The sequence below is a fragment of the Abrus precatorius genome, unplaced genomic scaffold (genome assembly GCF_003935025.1).
Source record: "Abrus precatorius isolate BTA unplaced genomic scaffold, Abrus_2018 Scaffold8, whole genome shotgun sequence".
Taxonomy (NCBI): domain Eukaryota; kingdom Viridiplantae; phylum Streptophyta; class Magnoliopsida; order Fabales; family Fabaceae; genus Abrus; species Abrus precatorius.
In genome coordinates this window covers 21,156,278-21,173,212 of record NW_020874428.1, presented here as the reverse complement: position 1 = coordinate 21,173,212, position 16,935 = coordinate 21,156,278, and the positions used below count along the sequence as shown (strand labels likewise).

General features: G+C 33.3%; 2 protein-coding genes across 2 annotated transcripts; both read right to left on the bottom strand.

Annotated features, from left to right (window-relative positions):
- Positions 1-4,681: 4,681 nt before the first annotated feature.
- On the bottom strand, positions 4,682-7,162 carry LOC113848415 (exocyst complex component EXO70B1-like). The gene has a single exon (XM_027477905.1). It carries the CDS (start codon positions 7,120-7,122, stop codon positions 4,894-4,896), a length of 2,229 nt encoding a protein of 742 aa, XP_027333706.1. The 5' UTR covers positions 7,123-7,162; the 3' UTR covers positions 4,682-4,893.
- Positions 7,163-9,053: 1,891 nt separating this feature from the next.
- LOC113874430 (exocyst complex component EXO70B1-like) lies at positions 9,054-11,196 on the bottom strand. The gene is made up of 2 exons (XM_027512652.1): positions 10,309-11,196; positions 9,054-10,181 (listed from the first exon to the last, which is right to left on the bottom strand). Exons 1-2 carry the CDS (start codon positions 11,194-11,196, stop codon positions 9,054-9,056), a joined length of 2,016 nt encoding a protein of 671 aa, XP_027368453.1.
- Positions 11,197-16,935: the final 5,739 nt, after the last annotated feature.

Genomic DNA, 16,935 nt, shown 5'->3' with positions numbered 1-16,935 from the left:
TATTTATTCAATATTGTTTTAATATAGGTTCAGCTGTAAAATAACAAAAATTAAAATATATATTATCAATCATATATTGTTAATATATTACGTATAATGTTAGTGTATTTTATGCTGAAATATATTTACTAATCATTCTTTGTTAATCTTATTTACAATGGGTCAGTTGTGGCCTACAAGGTATTGGCTAGCATGCTTGAGAACCACGTGGACAAGCATCTTATTCTCCTTCTCACTAATCATTAGTTGGGGCCTACAAGGTACTGGTTAGCATGCTTGAAAGCCACATGGACAAACATCTTATTCTCCTTCTCAAGCGCTTCTATGCAATATGCAATCCATGAGCTTTGGCATGACAAGAGAACTATCACCGTCACTGACATTACTCATATTGTGTGAATATGAATGCAAGTAAATGATTGTGTGATTTCTTTGAACTTGTTTTGCATTTAAAGAGTAATCAAAGATTAATCCATGCAAAACAAGGTGATATATATATATATAATTTGGTGCAAGATACATAAAATAAAATTTCAAACCAAATAAATTTTACTTCTTTCTTTAGGAAGAGAGAATGTGAGATATAGAAAAATATTAAAATAATTATTTAATTTAATTTAACCTACATTTTATATATAAAAAAATACAAAGTCATCGTAGATAGCATATTTTTTTGGTTCATAATGTTAAAAGTCAAGTAAAGAGAACTCAGATTGAGTAATACATAAGGGTAGTAATAAGTCTATATTTTGTTCTATTTTTATAGCCTATATATTTATGTTTGGCCTGTATTTTATTTAATTTTGTACTAATTCATTTATATATATCATGCAATTTAGCATAAGAAGCCCATAGTTGAATTTTTGAGTTTTTTTTAACCCAAATTGGCTAGAAATCAAAGTTTCACAGCAGTCAACATGTTTAAATCTTAGAAACAAGTATGAGAGTACTTTGAACACATGCACAATCATGTTAATGGCCTTACATGACTTTGCTTATCTATGATAAGCCCAATTATGAAGAGCTTTTAGGGTTTTCAAACCTTATTAAAAAGAGACCTTGGGGGCAGCAATTGATCATCTTGTTCTACATCTAGTTTTTGATCGATGATGCACCTTTCATCTCTTTATCTTGTTCTCGATCCTTTGATATACTCTTGGCGAAACTTAAAGTTTCGAGTGATCGTACTTGAAGACCAGAAACTCATCTCATCTGCAACCTTTAGAGACATTCTAGTTTTTTGTTTTCTTTCGAATATGACTTTGTTTATTACTATTTTAGTTCTTTTCTTTAATGAGTAACTAAGCCCATAGCTAGGGTTATGAGAATTCTTATTCATGAATTTATGAAATTTTAATGTTTGAATCTAAATTTGATTTATGTCTGTAATTAGTGTTTATTTTATTGCATATAATTATATGTTATAACATAATTTCAATTAATTATATCATCAGACGATCTTACTTCAATTAGTTAGTGAATCTATAGGTTAAAACGAGACAAAGGATTAGGTAGATCAAACTAATCTTTCTCTTCTAATTGTTATTAAATTAACAAGTTCATTGTGCTTTATGCTTTCTTGAATTAATATCTTGCATGACCATTGTAGATGCTTGTTTAAAGAAAAAAATGTTAATATTCCATGATCATTGGGTATTGATAGTATTTGTATGAATGATTGATAATCACAGGAAAATAAAATTTAGAGTTAAATAGAAAAATAGGATTGAATGAAAAAAGTCATATGTTACTTGTTTTAGAATTTCGATAATAATTATTTTGAATTCTAATCATGTTTATTCAGTTTTGCATCTTTTAACTCAAGCAATTAAATTATAAAATTTTTAGTAATTAGAAGCAATTTCTGTGGAACAATAATTTTGAGAACTTAATTTGAGAATCTTATATTATTTTTTTATAGGTACACTTGTCCAACGAATAGGTAATATCTCACTACCTATTTCTTTTAAGTTTTATATGATGTGATGTGTTAGCCTACTTGTATAGTTAGCTCATGACTTAATATGATGATAACACTCTTTCCTTTTGTGTGTATATCGTCCCTATAACTCTGATTGCATAGTGATATTAGAAGTGAATAAAGAAAAATAAAATATAAGTAAAAAAGAAAAAGAATTAAAAAAATTAAAAGAAATTTTTTTATTTACTCTTTAGAATAAGTATTAGAGACTTGGAAAAGAATGTTGAAAATCAAGTAAAAGAGGTATCATATTATCTAATATTAATAGAGTTGAGTAATATACAAAGAGTAGTGTCTCATCACATAAAAAATAAAAAAGAATTTCTCAACATTTATCATCAGGCTATTAAAATTCTAACTAAGAAAATAATAATTTATCCTTCAACCTTTGCTTAGCTAATTGACTGATGGTCATGATTGATTAAAATGTCAAGTTGCAAATGGATGTCACATGCTAGTTCGAGTAATAATTTGGATTGATTAATGTTGGGTCACGAGGGGTCTACACACATTCATTGAGAAAGTCAATACAAGTGGATTGGGTCACTACATCCATCTAAAATCTTAAGACAATCTAACTCATATCCACTGAATAACCCCAAGGATATGCTTAGGAGGAAGTTTTGGGAGAGAAAGAGAGGAGATAATATTTTTTATTTTAAATTAAAAAATTATATATCATTTATAATAATAAATACATTATTATTATATTAAGTTTATGTTAAAGTATTAATTTATATATTTAATTTTAAAAATATTAATTTTAAATATATTTATTTAAAATTTAAATTTTGTCTTCTCTTTTTCTTCCCTTTCAAACTCTTCTTTCTAAACAATTCTTAATTTGTTTGAGAGGAAGAAGAGGAGAAAGAAGGAAGTTAATACAAAATTTTTAAATTGGAAGAACTTAAAAATACAAGATTATGAGGATTTTATAAAGTTTATAAACCTTTTCTCAGTCATCTAAAAATTCTTAAACATAATTAAGTATTATATAAGTCTTTCTTTTCTTCTAAAAATGAGCTTCCAAACAAAGCATACGACACAAATGGTGTGGTGGAACACCATCGCATATATACTAGTAACTTTCTATAATATTAGAAAACGTATAACTTCTTATACTTTACTCAACCATTTTCCACAAGTATAATTATTCTTTTATTTATCCTATTTTTCAATTTTTTCTTATTTTATCCATCCACCCCACCTTCTTAGGATTCTTTTATTTAGATCTACCACCAATGTATAAAGATTATTTCATTGAGCAAGTCACTATAAGTAAGTTCAGTTGCCACATCTACCTGAAATCTTAAGATAATAGGTGATGGTACATCACCCTTTGTATAATAGGTGATGAGATATAACCCTTTGTATACTAGTCATCTTATTTAATATTAAACCAGGTAAGACATCTTTTACTTAACCTATACTTCATTCAACGTTTAGTTTGATGTAGTTGACATAAATATTTGCGTGATGTGATCTTGAAATTATTTTATCGATTTAGTCGATCTAAATAGAACTTTATTACAAATTCAACCGTAAAATTTACTAGAATAATATAAATTTGCTTATTTCTTACAAGTTATGGTAAAAAAATTATTGAAATAAATTAAAAAAAGTTTATAGAAATAGTAAGCTATTTTCACGAGGTATTTATAAGTTTTTGGAACAGGTCTTTAATAAATTTCAGTAGAGATCGGCAGTTTTTATCAGCTATTATCTAATCAGTGTAACTAAATCCAATTTTCTAGAACTGTTTATGTATGTTAGAATGCAGGCTGCTTTTCGTGGTTTCCAGGTGCGGAAACAATATTCTAAAATTCTTTGGTCTATTGGAGTCATTGATAATGCAATCCATGCACTGGCGTTTCAAGAGAAGAGGCTTTCGTGGTGTATATGTTAATTTTAATCAGAAATGGCAGACCAGAGACAGGAAAATGCAGTAGAGGATGAAAAGCCAGCCAAAAATCTTGATACAAAATTTGTAGTACATGTTCAGGCCATGGTGCGCTCAAAGAAAGCACGTGCAGGGTATAGGCGGATGAAAATTGATACACAATTCGTTGTTTCTTTGGTTTGATTGTACATGTATATATCCAGAAGCATATAAATGATCTTCTCAGTTATGGTTCAGACATGCAATTGTTTTCTAATGAATGGCACGTGCAACTCCTATTGCAATATTGTGCTTATTCAGACTCAAATGCTCCTGGGAAGGTCTTATTTAGAGGAAATGTTGCTAGCAATATCAGCAATATCTTTTTCTTGTTCATGTGTTATGGTTTTATTAATTGGATCCATTAATAAAAATTCACATATTTTGGAAAAGAAAATATTAATCATTCAATATCACTAATGCCCAAGAGACAAAAATCCAGGAGTGATAACTCCCGCAGCATACGAATCAGCAATTTCCAATGTCACCTCATAGCAAATCTCATGCCCAACGTAGTTCATGCTAATACCTCACCTGATATTTAACAGGAGTTGCAGCTATATATATATAGCTTCCCTTTTTCTCTGAGCTTGCGCTTTTCGGTGATGTCTAAAATCAAGAAACTTTTCATAAAGGTATTGCATCAACTGTATTGTCTTATTTCAATCCATTTAAATTCTCCCTCCATGCCTGAATATGTTAGTGGAACTGTGACCAACAAGTAAGGAATCTGATATCATACATTACATACATATCAAGTATTTCAATTAACCCAAAAGTTATATAGAACTTCTGCTTTACATATGTGGATAAACGGGAACTTTGAAGTCATATATGCTAATCTTAAGTCTTATTCCTAAAACATACTAATATAGTTTCTATTTGAAAAATGAACTCGTGGTATCTAGACTGATAACATAATGTTAAAATATTTGCTAATTTACTGAAACATGTTTCATTCTTGAAATGTAGTCTACTTTGTGAATGTCATTCTCAAGGACTCAGAAGTCGTCCTCAGTGCAAAATCAATATCCTCTTTCCAAATCTTGTGCAGTAGATTCACGGGCTCGCTTATAAGAAACAAATGGTTAAGTCGATCTTGAATGTGAAGCATCCCATACTCAATATACTCATCAGCATGCTTACCAAGAACATCGCAGATCCTCTCAATGAACTTTCCATATGCTGGCAATAAGGTGCTTTCCAGTAATATTATTATTTGTTCCCTTAACTGTTCATCAAAAACTGACCAAGTAGACTGAATGTTACAAATCTCCTCAAAATGCAAGTTGAATAAACTAAGCTTTATTTTCATTAACTCTGCTACAACACTAGGCACCACTAACTCGTTATCTAATTTCAAAATGTTCAGCACCTTATTCCACGAGCTTAATTGATAAAGTTCAAGGCTTTTTTGGATTTTTTCCTTAGTTTTTGGGAACCAATCATCACCCAAAATGTTTTTCAATTCACGCTGTCTTGCAATCTGTTCTATGCACCTCAGATTATTCATCATGTAAACATAGCCCATAGCAGGGTCCGTGTAAGTTTTGGACTTGGCTTCCAAATTACTCTCTAACATACATATAAACGAAGCCATATGGAGTGAAACTAAAGGCGACTTCATCTGTTTCTCAACAGTTAATTTTCTAGATAACTCATAGAGACGGTCCATAACTTCGATGGTAATTCGCTGAACTCTGCCATCAAGAACTCCCTCTTGTGCCATATCACGAGAAATAAGATTGTTAAACTCCATCTTCAAGGGCAATATCCCCCAAAACATGCGTACATGTCTAAGCGAAACACTATATGGATCAGAAAACAAGGATTCAAACTCTGGAATGAGGTCACGTAGTGTCTTGAACACTTTGGGTATAATGGAAGACAAAAGACTCAGCGAATGCCTTTCAGTTGCAAAAGTATCGATAAAACTCAATAGACGAATAGTTAATTTAGTGCAAACCTCAATGAGAGATGTATCTGTAGCAGAAGAGAAGCCAAAGAAGACACGATCGCAGAGTTTCTTTTCATTAGGAAATAGTATCTTCACAGCTACATTCAATGCTTTTATCCATTTCTCGATCTTTTCCATTTTGTCAACGCCGTTCATGTTCATCTCATGCAACCTAAATCTTGATAACCACTCTTTCAAAAATTTCCTCCGGCATCTGCTGTACACGCGGCAGCACTTTTTCTCTAACCCCGCTTCCACCATGAGCTTCACCGTTTCGTGAAGGTTGTTGACAATTCTCGACGGTAACGCGTCAATCACCACGTTGTTGTCTACATATAGCTGCATCACAGAAATGTGATCTTCATCTTCGAAGTCAAGTTTGGCTTTGAGGTATTCCTCCACATGCTTGGAAATCATGCGGAAGAGGTTCCTATTCTCCTTCTTTAGTGCTTCTATACATCTCATGAGCTGTGACATGATAAGAACGCTGTCACTGTTTCCTTGTTTTGAATGTGAATCCACTGGAGTTACTATGTGGTCTTGGAATCCTAGATCTCCATTTTCTTTTGGGACTTGCGGCATCATAAAATGAGCATTTGTAGTGCTTCTATTGGCATGAGATGAATCCACTTGAACAGCACTATCGGTGTTTGTTTGTGGTGGATGTAAATCAACTTCTATGACTACTTGATCTTGGACAAGCAAACTAAAATGACCACTTTCTATTGGGGCATCCAAATAGGAACGAATGATTATGAGGGAATAAGTAAAACCTGCTCCAGCAAGCACCAAGAATAATTTTATCATCATGAGTTGTATTATTAGACATCCACTGAAAAAATATAGGAGATCCACCTCAAATCCGTAGTGAATTTGCCTTGATAAGCAAAGTGACATGATAGCAAAAGCGGCACATGAAATTAAGCTATATGCATCTGGCTTCCCATTCAAAAGTTTATCAAAGAAGAAAGAGTACACAGAGGTGATGATCAAAACTAGAAATGCCAAATGAGCTTTAAGTTGAAGACTAGGGGAGCGTTGCCATACCTTTGCAAACAAGATAGCAAGGCAAATGATGAAACTGAAAACAATATAAAGTAATAACTTCCACAGTTTCCGTTTTCCTAATAGATGATTGAAAGAAGAACTGAGAGCATAACAGAACAGTCCAACAATTGATGAAGTAAAGCAAAAAAAATTCCATGCTTTTGGCTTCATCGGCCATCTGAGGAATTGGTTAGGCATTCTCCAGTGAGATGAGTAAGGTTTGCTTTCCCATGATTACCACCATTTTTAACTCAAGGGACACCCTACTTCCTTTTCTGCTACAGATTTCAAGGAAATCTCTTGTACACTGTACAGGTATGAACATATAGATTAATTAAAATATACATAATGGTTTATTTGAACGAGAAATAAAATAAAAAGGAATAATAAAATAACATGAAATAAAAAATTTATTTTATTCGTTTGGACAAATAAAAATAAGAATAGAAACAAATAAATAAATGATATTAAAAATATTTATAATATTTTAAAAGGTTTAAATTTAAAAAAATAAAAAAATCTTAGTATATCTTTTTGTGTTAATATAAAATTATTAAATATTTTTATATTTTTTGCTATAAAATATTAATTCCATACAAAATTGGAAAAAAGATTGCATTGACATATGACTACATTTCATGCTTAAGAAGAGAAAAAAACAATGCTTGTATGAGACTCTCGAAAATTATACCTATTTTATATGTAAATTTCAATTAAACTAAACTACTGAAATGTTAAAACTTACTCCATTTCAATTCGTATAATTTTAATCTTCTTATTTTTTCTAAATCAAATGTTGTATTAATATTTTATGATAATCTTAATCAAATTTTAGTCAAATAAAATTTTTATAAGAAACCTTAAAATAAAAATAATTTTTTTATAAAATATAAAAATTATCACTATTAATTAAATAATAACAAATACCCTTGAAATACAAATACAAATAAATTATGCATGTATACACATCTGATACAAATATCACACGCTTACGTCAACTTCCCTCACGTGTCCATGTTGGTCTAGGGATATTTTTCTTATAAATACAAATTCTCCCCTGACAAGTGACAAATACCAATCTTAGAGACTTTTATAACCATTAATTTGGGTAGGTAATTTGTTGACTTGGTTGTCAGTTTGAACAGAGACTTTTGTTAGTGACATAATGTAAATTAACATGAATAGTGAATGATTTTTATCAAATACATGATATGATAAATAAATCCCAAAGTCTTTTTCAGTTATTTGTTGAAGGGAAACAGTACACTTTTTAATATAATTTTAATTAGTAGTTAAAATTTATTATAATTTTTAATAAATTTTAGTGAATAATTAAAAATATTTTAAAAATTATATTGTTAACCTTTTTCAGTGATTTTAAATTTAAAAAAAGGAAGTTGCCACTGTATTACTATTGATTTTTCGCCTTAATTCTACATGTTGCAATAAAAGCAATGCTAAAAGGATAAAATTTTAAGATTGAATTAGAGGTTCAAAAAGTTCACCTTCGTCACTTGGACATTGTATGAGCAAAATGGATGCCGTTTACTACCCATTTGCACTTTGATCCTGATAGGTCTTGAGAATTAGATTTCAAAATAGAAACGAGGTGAGGAAACAAGGTCAGCTCGCCAGTGTAAATTGATGAGTTAAAGATGTTTAACATCGTCAGAACCGATTAGAAGGTGAACTTATGGAATATGTATAATCAGAACCAATCATGAGAAGCTGGTCCATCGTCACACAAGGACCAAGCAAAGCAGTATGTGTAAACGACCTGCATTCTTGAATGGAGTAAACATGTTACTTGGGCAAAACGACCTGCTATATTTTTTTTTCTTCTCTTTTATGATTTTTTATATTTTTCAATTGTGCAATAAGTTTGAATGTTAAAAAGAATTATGATTTGAGAAATGCTCCATCGGTATGCAAGATGGCAAAGACAACACATGAATTGCCGGTGATCGCACAAGTACCATAACTACTAAATAAAAAGGAAATACATATTTGCAATCTCAGCATAACACATAAAATGATATACAGTACAAGGTCACCAGTAGTATAGGAGTACAATTGCGATTATAAAATAATTGTATTCTGATTCTACATAAACATGGGTAGGCTTTAGTTTAGTTCTCTTTCAGCAACGGATTCAGTGTCTCATTTACAAGAAACAAATGGTTGAGTTGATCTTGAATGTCCAACAGTCCATACTGAATATAGTCATAAGCATGCTTACCAAGAAAATCTTGAAATCTCCCAATGAAGTTTCCATATGCTGGCAACAAGATGTTCTCCAGAGATAGTATTGTCTGTTCCCTTAGCTGATTATCAAAGACCCACCATGTAGACTGCACATTACATATCTCTTCAAAATGCAAGTTGAACAATTTGAGCTTCTCTTTCATTGACTCTTCTATCTCATTAAGTGCCCCCGATTCATTGTCGTCCAATTTCAAAATGTCTAGCACCCTATTCCATGAGCTTCTTTGATAGAGATCGACATTTTTTTGGATTTTTGCCATGTTTTTTGGTAACCAATCTTTGTCCAAAACGGTTCTCATTTTCCCCTCTTTTGCTTTGACTCCTATGTACCTAAGATTGTTCATCATGAAAACGCAGCCCAAAGCAGGATCCCTGTACTCTTTGGACTTGGCTTCCAAATTACTCTCTAAGAGCTCTATTATCCAAGCCAACTGAAAACAAACCAAAGAAGACTTTTCCTCTTTATCAAAATCGGTGGATTGTTCTTGAAAACTCTGCTTATAGGCAATATCCTTAGATTCACAAACATCCCTAAGGCAATTCATGACTTCATAGGTAACCGGATGAAGACCACCTTCAAGAACAACGGTTTGCAGCATTTCACGGCAAATAAAATTCTCCAATTCCACAAAAATAGCCCTGTTTGCTACACTCAGTCTCTTCCAAACCATGAGTGCTTCATTTTTTAGTGACACACTGTATTGACCAGAAAACAAAGATTCAAAGTCTGGAATGAGGCAACTCAATGTGTTGAACAATTTGGGTACCATGCAGCATGTGGCAAAGGTATCTGCGAAACTGAGTAAACGAATAGTGAATTCCTTGGAAACCTGTGTGAAAGAGATATCTGCAGCGGAAGAGAGACGGAAGAAGACGCAGTGGCAGAGTCTCTTTTCAATGGGAATGAGTATCCTAAAAGCTACTTTTGACGCTTTGATCCAATTCTCAATGTTGAGCTCTTGCAATTGGAACCCAAGTGTTAACAGACTCTTCTAGAAACTCCCTTCGCCAAGTGCTGTACACGTGGCAGCACTCCTCCTGAAGCCCACTTGCCACCATTAGCTTCACTGTCTGACGAAGGTTTATGATGATTCCTTTCCTTGGTAGTCCTTCCATTACCAATTTCAGATTGGGACGCGGTGAAATCCCAATCTGGTTCTCGTCAACATTGGCTTTCAAGTACTCCTTGACACGCTTGGAAATCATGGGGATACCCTTTTGATTCTGCTTCTTAACCACCTTTAAACAAGCCACTAGCTGTGACCTCATAATATCACCCTCACTGTTGTTTAATTGGGAATGTGATGCAAACGGTTGTTGGAATCCTAGATCCCTATTGACTTCATGTGGCACGATAAGATTACTTTTCTGAGTACTACTAGTATTTGCTTGGGCTGAATCCACTCGATGAATGGCTCCACCGCTATCATCTACATGAATGACTACTTCATCTTGGATACGGAGTTGATGATGCCCAATTTCAGGAGTAGTATCCAAAAAAGAACGAAGAATTATGAGGGAATAACTGAAACTGGCGCCAACAATGATAAACCATAATTTAATCTTCGTGAGTTGCAAGATTAGCCCTCCGCTGAAAAAATATAGAAGATCAATCTCGAATCCGCAGTGAGTCTGTCTTGACAAAGTGAGTGACATGATAGCGAATGCTGCGCATGAAATGAGGCTACATGCATCTGGTTTTCCTTGTAGGACTTTGTCGAAGAAAAAAGAGTACACAGAAGTGATGATCAAAACCAAAAACGCCATGTGAGCTTTCAGCCGGAGAGTAGCAGAGCGTTGCCATGACTTGGCGAACAAGATTGAGATGCAAATGATGAAACTGAAAACGGTGTAAAGAAATATCTTCCAGCAAGTCCATTTCCCGAATAAATGGTTGAAAGAGCTCAGTGCGTAACAGAGCAACCCAACAACCGATGAAGTAAAACACACAAATCTCCACACCTTTGGCTGCATCAACCATGTCAGAATTTGGATGAGCATGGACATCGTGTTCTTTATCAAGGGAGTATGATTTGTTTGCATTCAATGAGAAAGATGAGATTATGATAAACCTTTCCTTTTCTTTCAGAGGAAATTCGGAGGAAAGGGACAACATGTAGTAAGCTATTCTGTTACGTTTCTCTTTGACTGCTTTGAACGTTCGTCTTACACACTTTTTTTATTTTTGCATCAGTTTTTTTTTTTTTTTCGGTTACAAGGAAGAGAAAGAACTGACAGCAATAAAAAGCAACCCCAAACCTGTATGCAACAAAGCTAATGACTGATCGGGGAAAATTTTGGAACGAATTATAAGGCGCTGAGCTTGAGCTTGGGAAGCATTTTTCTAGTCAAGTGGTCAGCACGGAAGTTTTCTTGCCTAACCATATAAGCGCAGGACGAGAATTAATTAATTTCACCACCTGTAAGCAATCGGAGTAGCAAATAACTTTGCAGTATCTAGTGCTCCAGATTATACTTAACCATAGTATATAGCAAATAACTCAGTCATGACGTTGTAGTATAATGTTTAAGAGTCTCGAATCCACCGACCATCCGAATTACGAAATAAACTGTCAAGACTTCCGATTGAGGCAACCAAGTGATCCATCTTCAGCTAGGCATGATATCACGCTGGGCTGAAAGAAGCATATTCATATCACATCTTAAACGGTTAATTTTCACCGTTATGTATGGGAGGGACCATAAGCCATCCTTAATTGAGTGATTGTTTTTAGTCTGCCAAACCATTCACATGGTAGGTATAAACCAGCGAGCTTTAGCCGTAACACCATACTGGAACCAAGAAACAATATCGTCTCCTTACATAAAAAAAGAGTCATTATAGAAGTTCATGATCGCCCAAATCGGAACGGCCCATATGCAATCACGAAGACAATGAAGTTGGTCTTCCACATGCAAATGGCATCATGAGCAAAGAGGAGACTTCAAGGTTCCCATCGCATCTTCCTTAATTTGTGAGGATAGAGTTTGTTTTGGAACTAGATTTTACTAGAGAGTAGATTCGTAAACTTATGAAGTACACATAAATGAATAGGAACTCATGAACCCTCCCCCATCTCTTGACATACCTCATTCTTGTAGAAGGTTAGTCAATATCTTTAGATGTAGGTTACGCCTAAGGCAACTGTTACCTCCTTTTCAAAGCATAGAATACCTCTATTAGAGTAAAGCGCACTTGAAAGCCCTCCAAGCCAAATACCACCCATGAGTTCACGTTTAGTTGAGGTTCTCTCAACTTTGCTTAAGCGTCATTCTTTTGCTCAAGTGTACCAAGGAACGCTTGTCCATTTACACACTTTCGTGTCTTGCAGCGTTCATAAATTACAAAGTTTTATCTTTCATCTCTATGTTGCGTTCTAGGCCTGTGAACTTAGAGAGCACATTTGTGAAAGGTCTCTTTTAGAATGGATCCTTCGTTCTTCCTTCTTATTCCCTAGGGAAGGTTATCCCCCTTTCAAAGTACCAAACTTGGAAGAGGAAAAAAAGGCCACTCATTCTTGTCTTTCGATCTTTATATAGTTTGCTTTGCCTTGCTCTCGCTATCCAAGTAGAAAAGCGTCTTTGCTAACTATCAAATCTTCATTATTTCTTTAGAGATTTTTATAATTAAATTTAGATTTGATTTCTGTTGTGATTAGTATTTCTCTTACAACATTTGATTGTGTGTTGGGAACTGGCCACTCATACAATAATTCTAATTAATTACATCGTTAGGCGACCGTATCTTGATTAATTAATAGATTTATAAGATAAAATGAGATAAAAGATTAGATAGACCATGATCTTTCTCTTTTAATCATTATTAAATTAAGAATTCATAAGTTCTTCATACTTCCTTTAATTGATATCTTACATGACCATTGGAGGTGTTAATTTAGAGGAAAGACTGTTAATATTCACTACATCAGAAATGAGTTTTTGGAGCATTAACTTAGACAGCGGTTAGTAAAAACTACTTTGTAACTAATTTGAGAGTGGTTCTTTGTTAACCGCTCTCAGAACTATACTTCTGAGAACGGTTCTCTACTAATTGCTCTCTAAAGTCACACATTAGAGAGCGTTAATAAAGAATCACTCTGTCAGTTATTAAAATTGTTTATAAATGAAACACGCTTGAGCATTTTTTCTTCTTAGCTAACAAAGTTAGTCTCTTTTACTGTAAGTTCTGTTTGTCTTATCTACTCTCTTATATTCTCTTTATCTTCTTTTACTAACAAATTAGTTTTTTTTTCCCACATCTGAAGGTACTTCTTCATTCTCTGTTAGTCTGTTCTCTTCATCTTCTCTGTGTTAACAATTAGTTTTTTTAATATTTGTAGGTACCTCTTCATTCTTTGTTAGCATACTCTCTTCATATTCTCCTCGCTAACAAATTGATTTTTTTTCACATCTGTAGATACTTTTTCATTTTCTCTTTTTTTCTTATTTTCTTTGTTAACGGTGAATCATTCATTCTCTCTTCCTTTCTTTTTTCTCTCTATTAATGTTAAAAATCATCTTACTAATTTGTTCTTTTTTTTTCTGTTTGGTTCATTCAGATGTAGAATGTTTGGTTAATACCAAATGTATAAACTCAAGATTCAATTTTGATTTATGATAAAAATGAAAAAAAACTCAAAGAAATCAATTCTAAATTTTGATTTAAATATAATAATAAATTAATTTTACTTTTGCATCAGAAAACTCAAAAAGAAACCAATTTCAAATTTTAGATTCGCGGTCTACATTTATACTTTGAGAGCGGTTTCACATGGAACTGCTCTCTAATCTTACACCTATACTTTGGAGAGCAATTCCACTGGAACTAGAACTGCTCTTCAATCTTAACTTTTGAGAGTAGTTATTTAACTGCTCTCTTAAATATAACACATTAGATAGCGCAAGATTTTAGAATAGTTCTAAATGCTTTTTAATTTAAAACGGAACCGCTCTCAGATCTTCATTCTCGCGTAGTGATTGCATAACCACTGGGTATTAATAGCAACTGTATGAATGATTAGTAATCACACGGACATCGGATCTAGAGTTAATTAGAGAAAGAACATAAACGAATGAATGAGTAAACTCATATGCCTTAAGTTTTCCTTCTGTAATTTTTCCTAAGGTGTGTGTTGTGATTTCTGCTTTGAGATCTAGTGACAATTGTTTTAAACTCTTTAATTTTAAATATGTAACTTTGCATCCTTTATGTTCAAACAATTAAACAAAAAATTTCTGAATAATTGAAAACCATTCCTTGTGGGATGATAATCTTTGGGACTCTTTTTAAAAATTCTTTTATTACTTTTTGATGGATGTATTTGCTCATCAAACAAGTTTTTGGTACAGTTGTCGAGAATTGTTCTTTCAATATTGAAAAAGCTTATGTTTAGTTGATTTGAGCAATTTTTTGTTGTGTTTTGTTTAATTTATTTTATAAACCCTAGTTGTGCTCACTCGCTCCAAGTGTTCTACTGCTTGTTTGACCCAAAAATCGAAAAAATAATGTGTAGACAGAGGAAAGAAGTGAGAGAACAAAGAATGGTAGAAAGAAGAAGACCAATTCAAAATTACATAACATTCACTGCTAGGGGCACTCCAAAAAGCATCACCACTCCCAACGTGGAAGCCAATAATTTTGAATTGAAGCCAACATTGATAACCATGGTAAAGAACTCCATCCAATTTGGAGGCATGCCCAATGAAGATCCTAATCTCTACCTAACAAAGTTTCTCCGATTGACCGACACCATTAAATACAACAGAATCTCCAGCAATGTCATCCAACTTTGTCTTTTCCCTTTTTCAGTATCAGAAAAGGTGAACACATAGTTTGCTTCACTCCCAACAAATTCCATTATAACCTGGGAGGACCTCACTTAACAATTCTTGGAAAAGTATTTTTCCCCTTCAAGGTCCTCGAACTCATGACAAAGATAAGTTGTTTCCAGCAAAACAAAGCAAAATCTCTGTTTGAGGCATGAAAGCAATTTGGAAAGTTTTTAAGGAGATGTCCACACCATGATTTTCTAATGTGGAGACATGTGCAGATCTTCTATAGTGGCCTATCTATTACCAATAGGGCTACTATTGATGCTGCAACAAGAGAATCTCTTATAAAAAAAATATTCAGATGAAGCATATAAGCTGATTGACGAGATGGCATTTGCCAGCTTCTAGTGGCACACAGCTGATTCTTACAACATCAAATGGCAGCAACCCACTGATGAATCAAATGGTAGCCCTTGTAAGGCAATTAGAAACTCTAATGAGCGTTTAAAACCAACCCACAAAGTCCCATGCAAGTCCATAATTTGATCAAGAAGAGGTAAACTTTATAAGTAATAATTACAACTTAGGGTGGCATAATAGCAACACAACCCCTTAGGGAAGCTACCAAGGGAACCAGAATGCACTTTATCGCCCTTCTCATGTGCAGAATCAAGGAGAAAAGGTAAAAAGAAAAGAAGCTCCCAGATTTTAATCTAATTTTTAAGAACAAATGATGCAATATATACATAGCTCTGACAAAAGAATAGCAAAACTCGAAGTCTAAATGGAACAATAGATTAAAAACCTCTTTATTACTTTCTAATGAGTACACTTGCCTACCGAATAAGTTTTTATACACTCTCCATTGCCAATTCTAACTTTTGAAACCATGGTTCGATCCAACTCTTTGAATAATTCTTCGTCATAGGTCATATAATGTGAGCATCCACTGTCAATTAACCAACTTTCATCATTGTTGCTGGTGGCAAAACAGGTTACTACAAATAATTGCTCCTCCTCTTCTAATTGCCAATAGGTGATAGTTCTCACTCTAAAAAACTGGTAGTGTTATGACTAAGTTATCATATTGCATTTTCAATTCCCAATGTAATTGTTTAGGTGTTTGATGGAACTAATAAAGCTTTGATTACCAAATGTTAGAACTAAAAAAAAATGAGAAGACTATAAACTTGAAAGTTGAAACTCACTTTTATTCATATTAATAAGCTTTAAATATAAAAAAATCATAACTCAAAATTAATTCTAATTCTACTTATTAATCTAAAAATAAATCACAAATAAAGTTATTTATAAATATATAATAATTTATTTATTCTAATAATTTCTATAATCAAAACTCATTTAAATTTTCGACAAAGGTTCCAACATGAATGAGAAAATTTGTTCTCCAGGCTTCTCTGAATGCCACAGATTCTACCCTCAAGGATACACTTGTTTTGGAAACTGTTTCCAAAAAGAAATTACAAGTAAAGTTAAACAACTGTGAAGCATCTCTTACAGCTTTGAGAGCACACATGACATGGTCACAATCATTCCAAGTGGTAGACACTAGGTTGGAATACTGGTCATCAGAGAGCCAAGCGGCTTGGAATCGAAAAGGCTGAGGGACCGCCTATCTTGTCCCATCTTCCATTCTAAGGAGCAAAGGATTATGGTCAGAATGCAACCTGGGCAAATTTTCAATATAGGCCACGGGAAAAGCAACCCCCCAAACACTGTCACATAAGCCATATAGGATCCATTTTAGGCATTCTATCCCATGTAAACTACCTCCAACCGTATAAATGTCCACAAGATTACACCCGTCCAAGCAATTAGCAAAAACATTGGCACGAGAGAAGGGAAAATGACATCCTTGTTGCTCTGAAGGTAAGAGAATTTCATTGAAATCCCTAATGATGAGCCAAGGTATAATAATGCTCCTCCTCGACTCCACCAGTCTTTTCCACAATT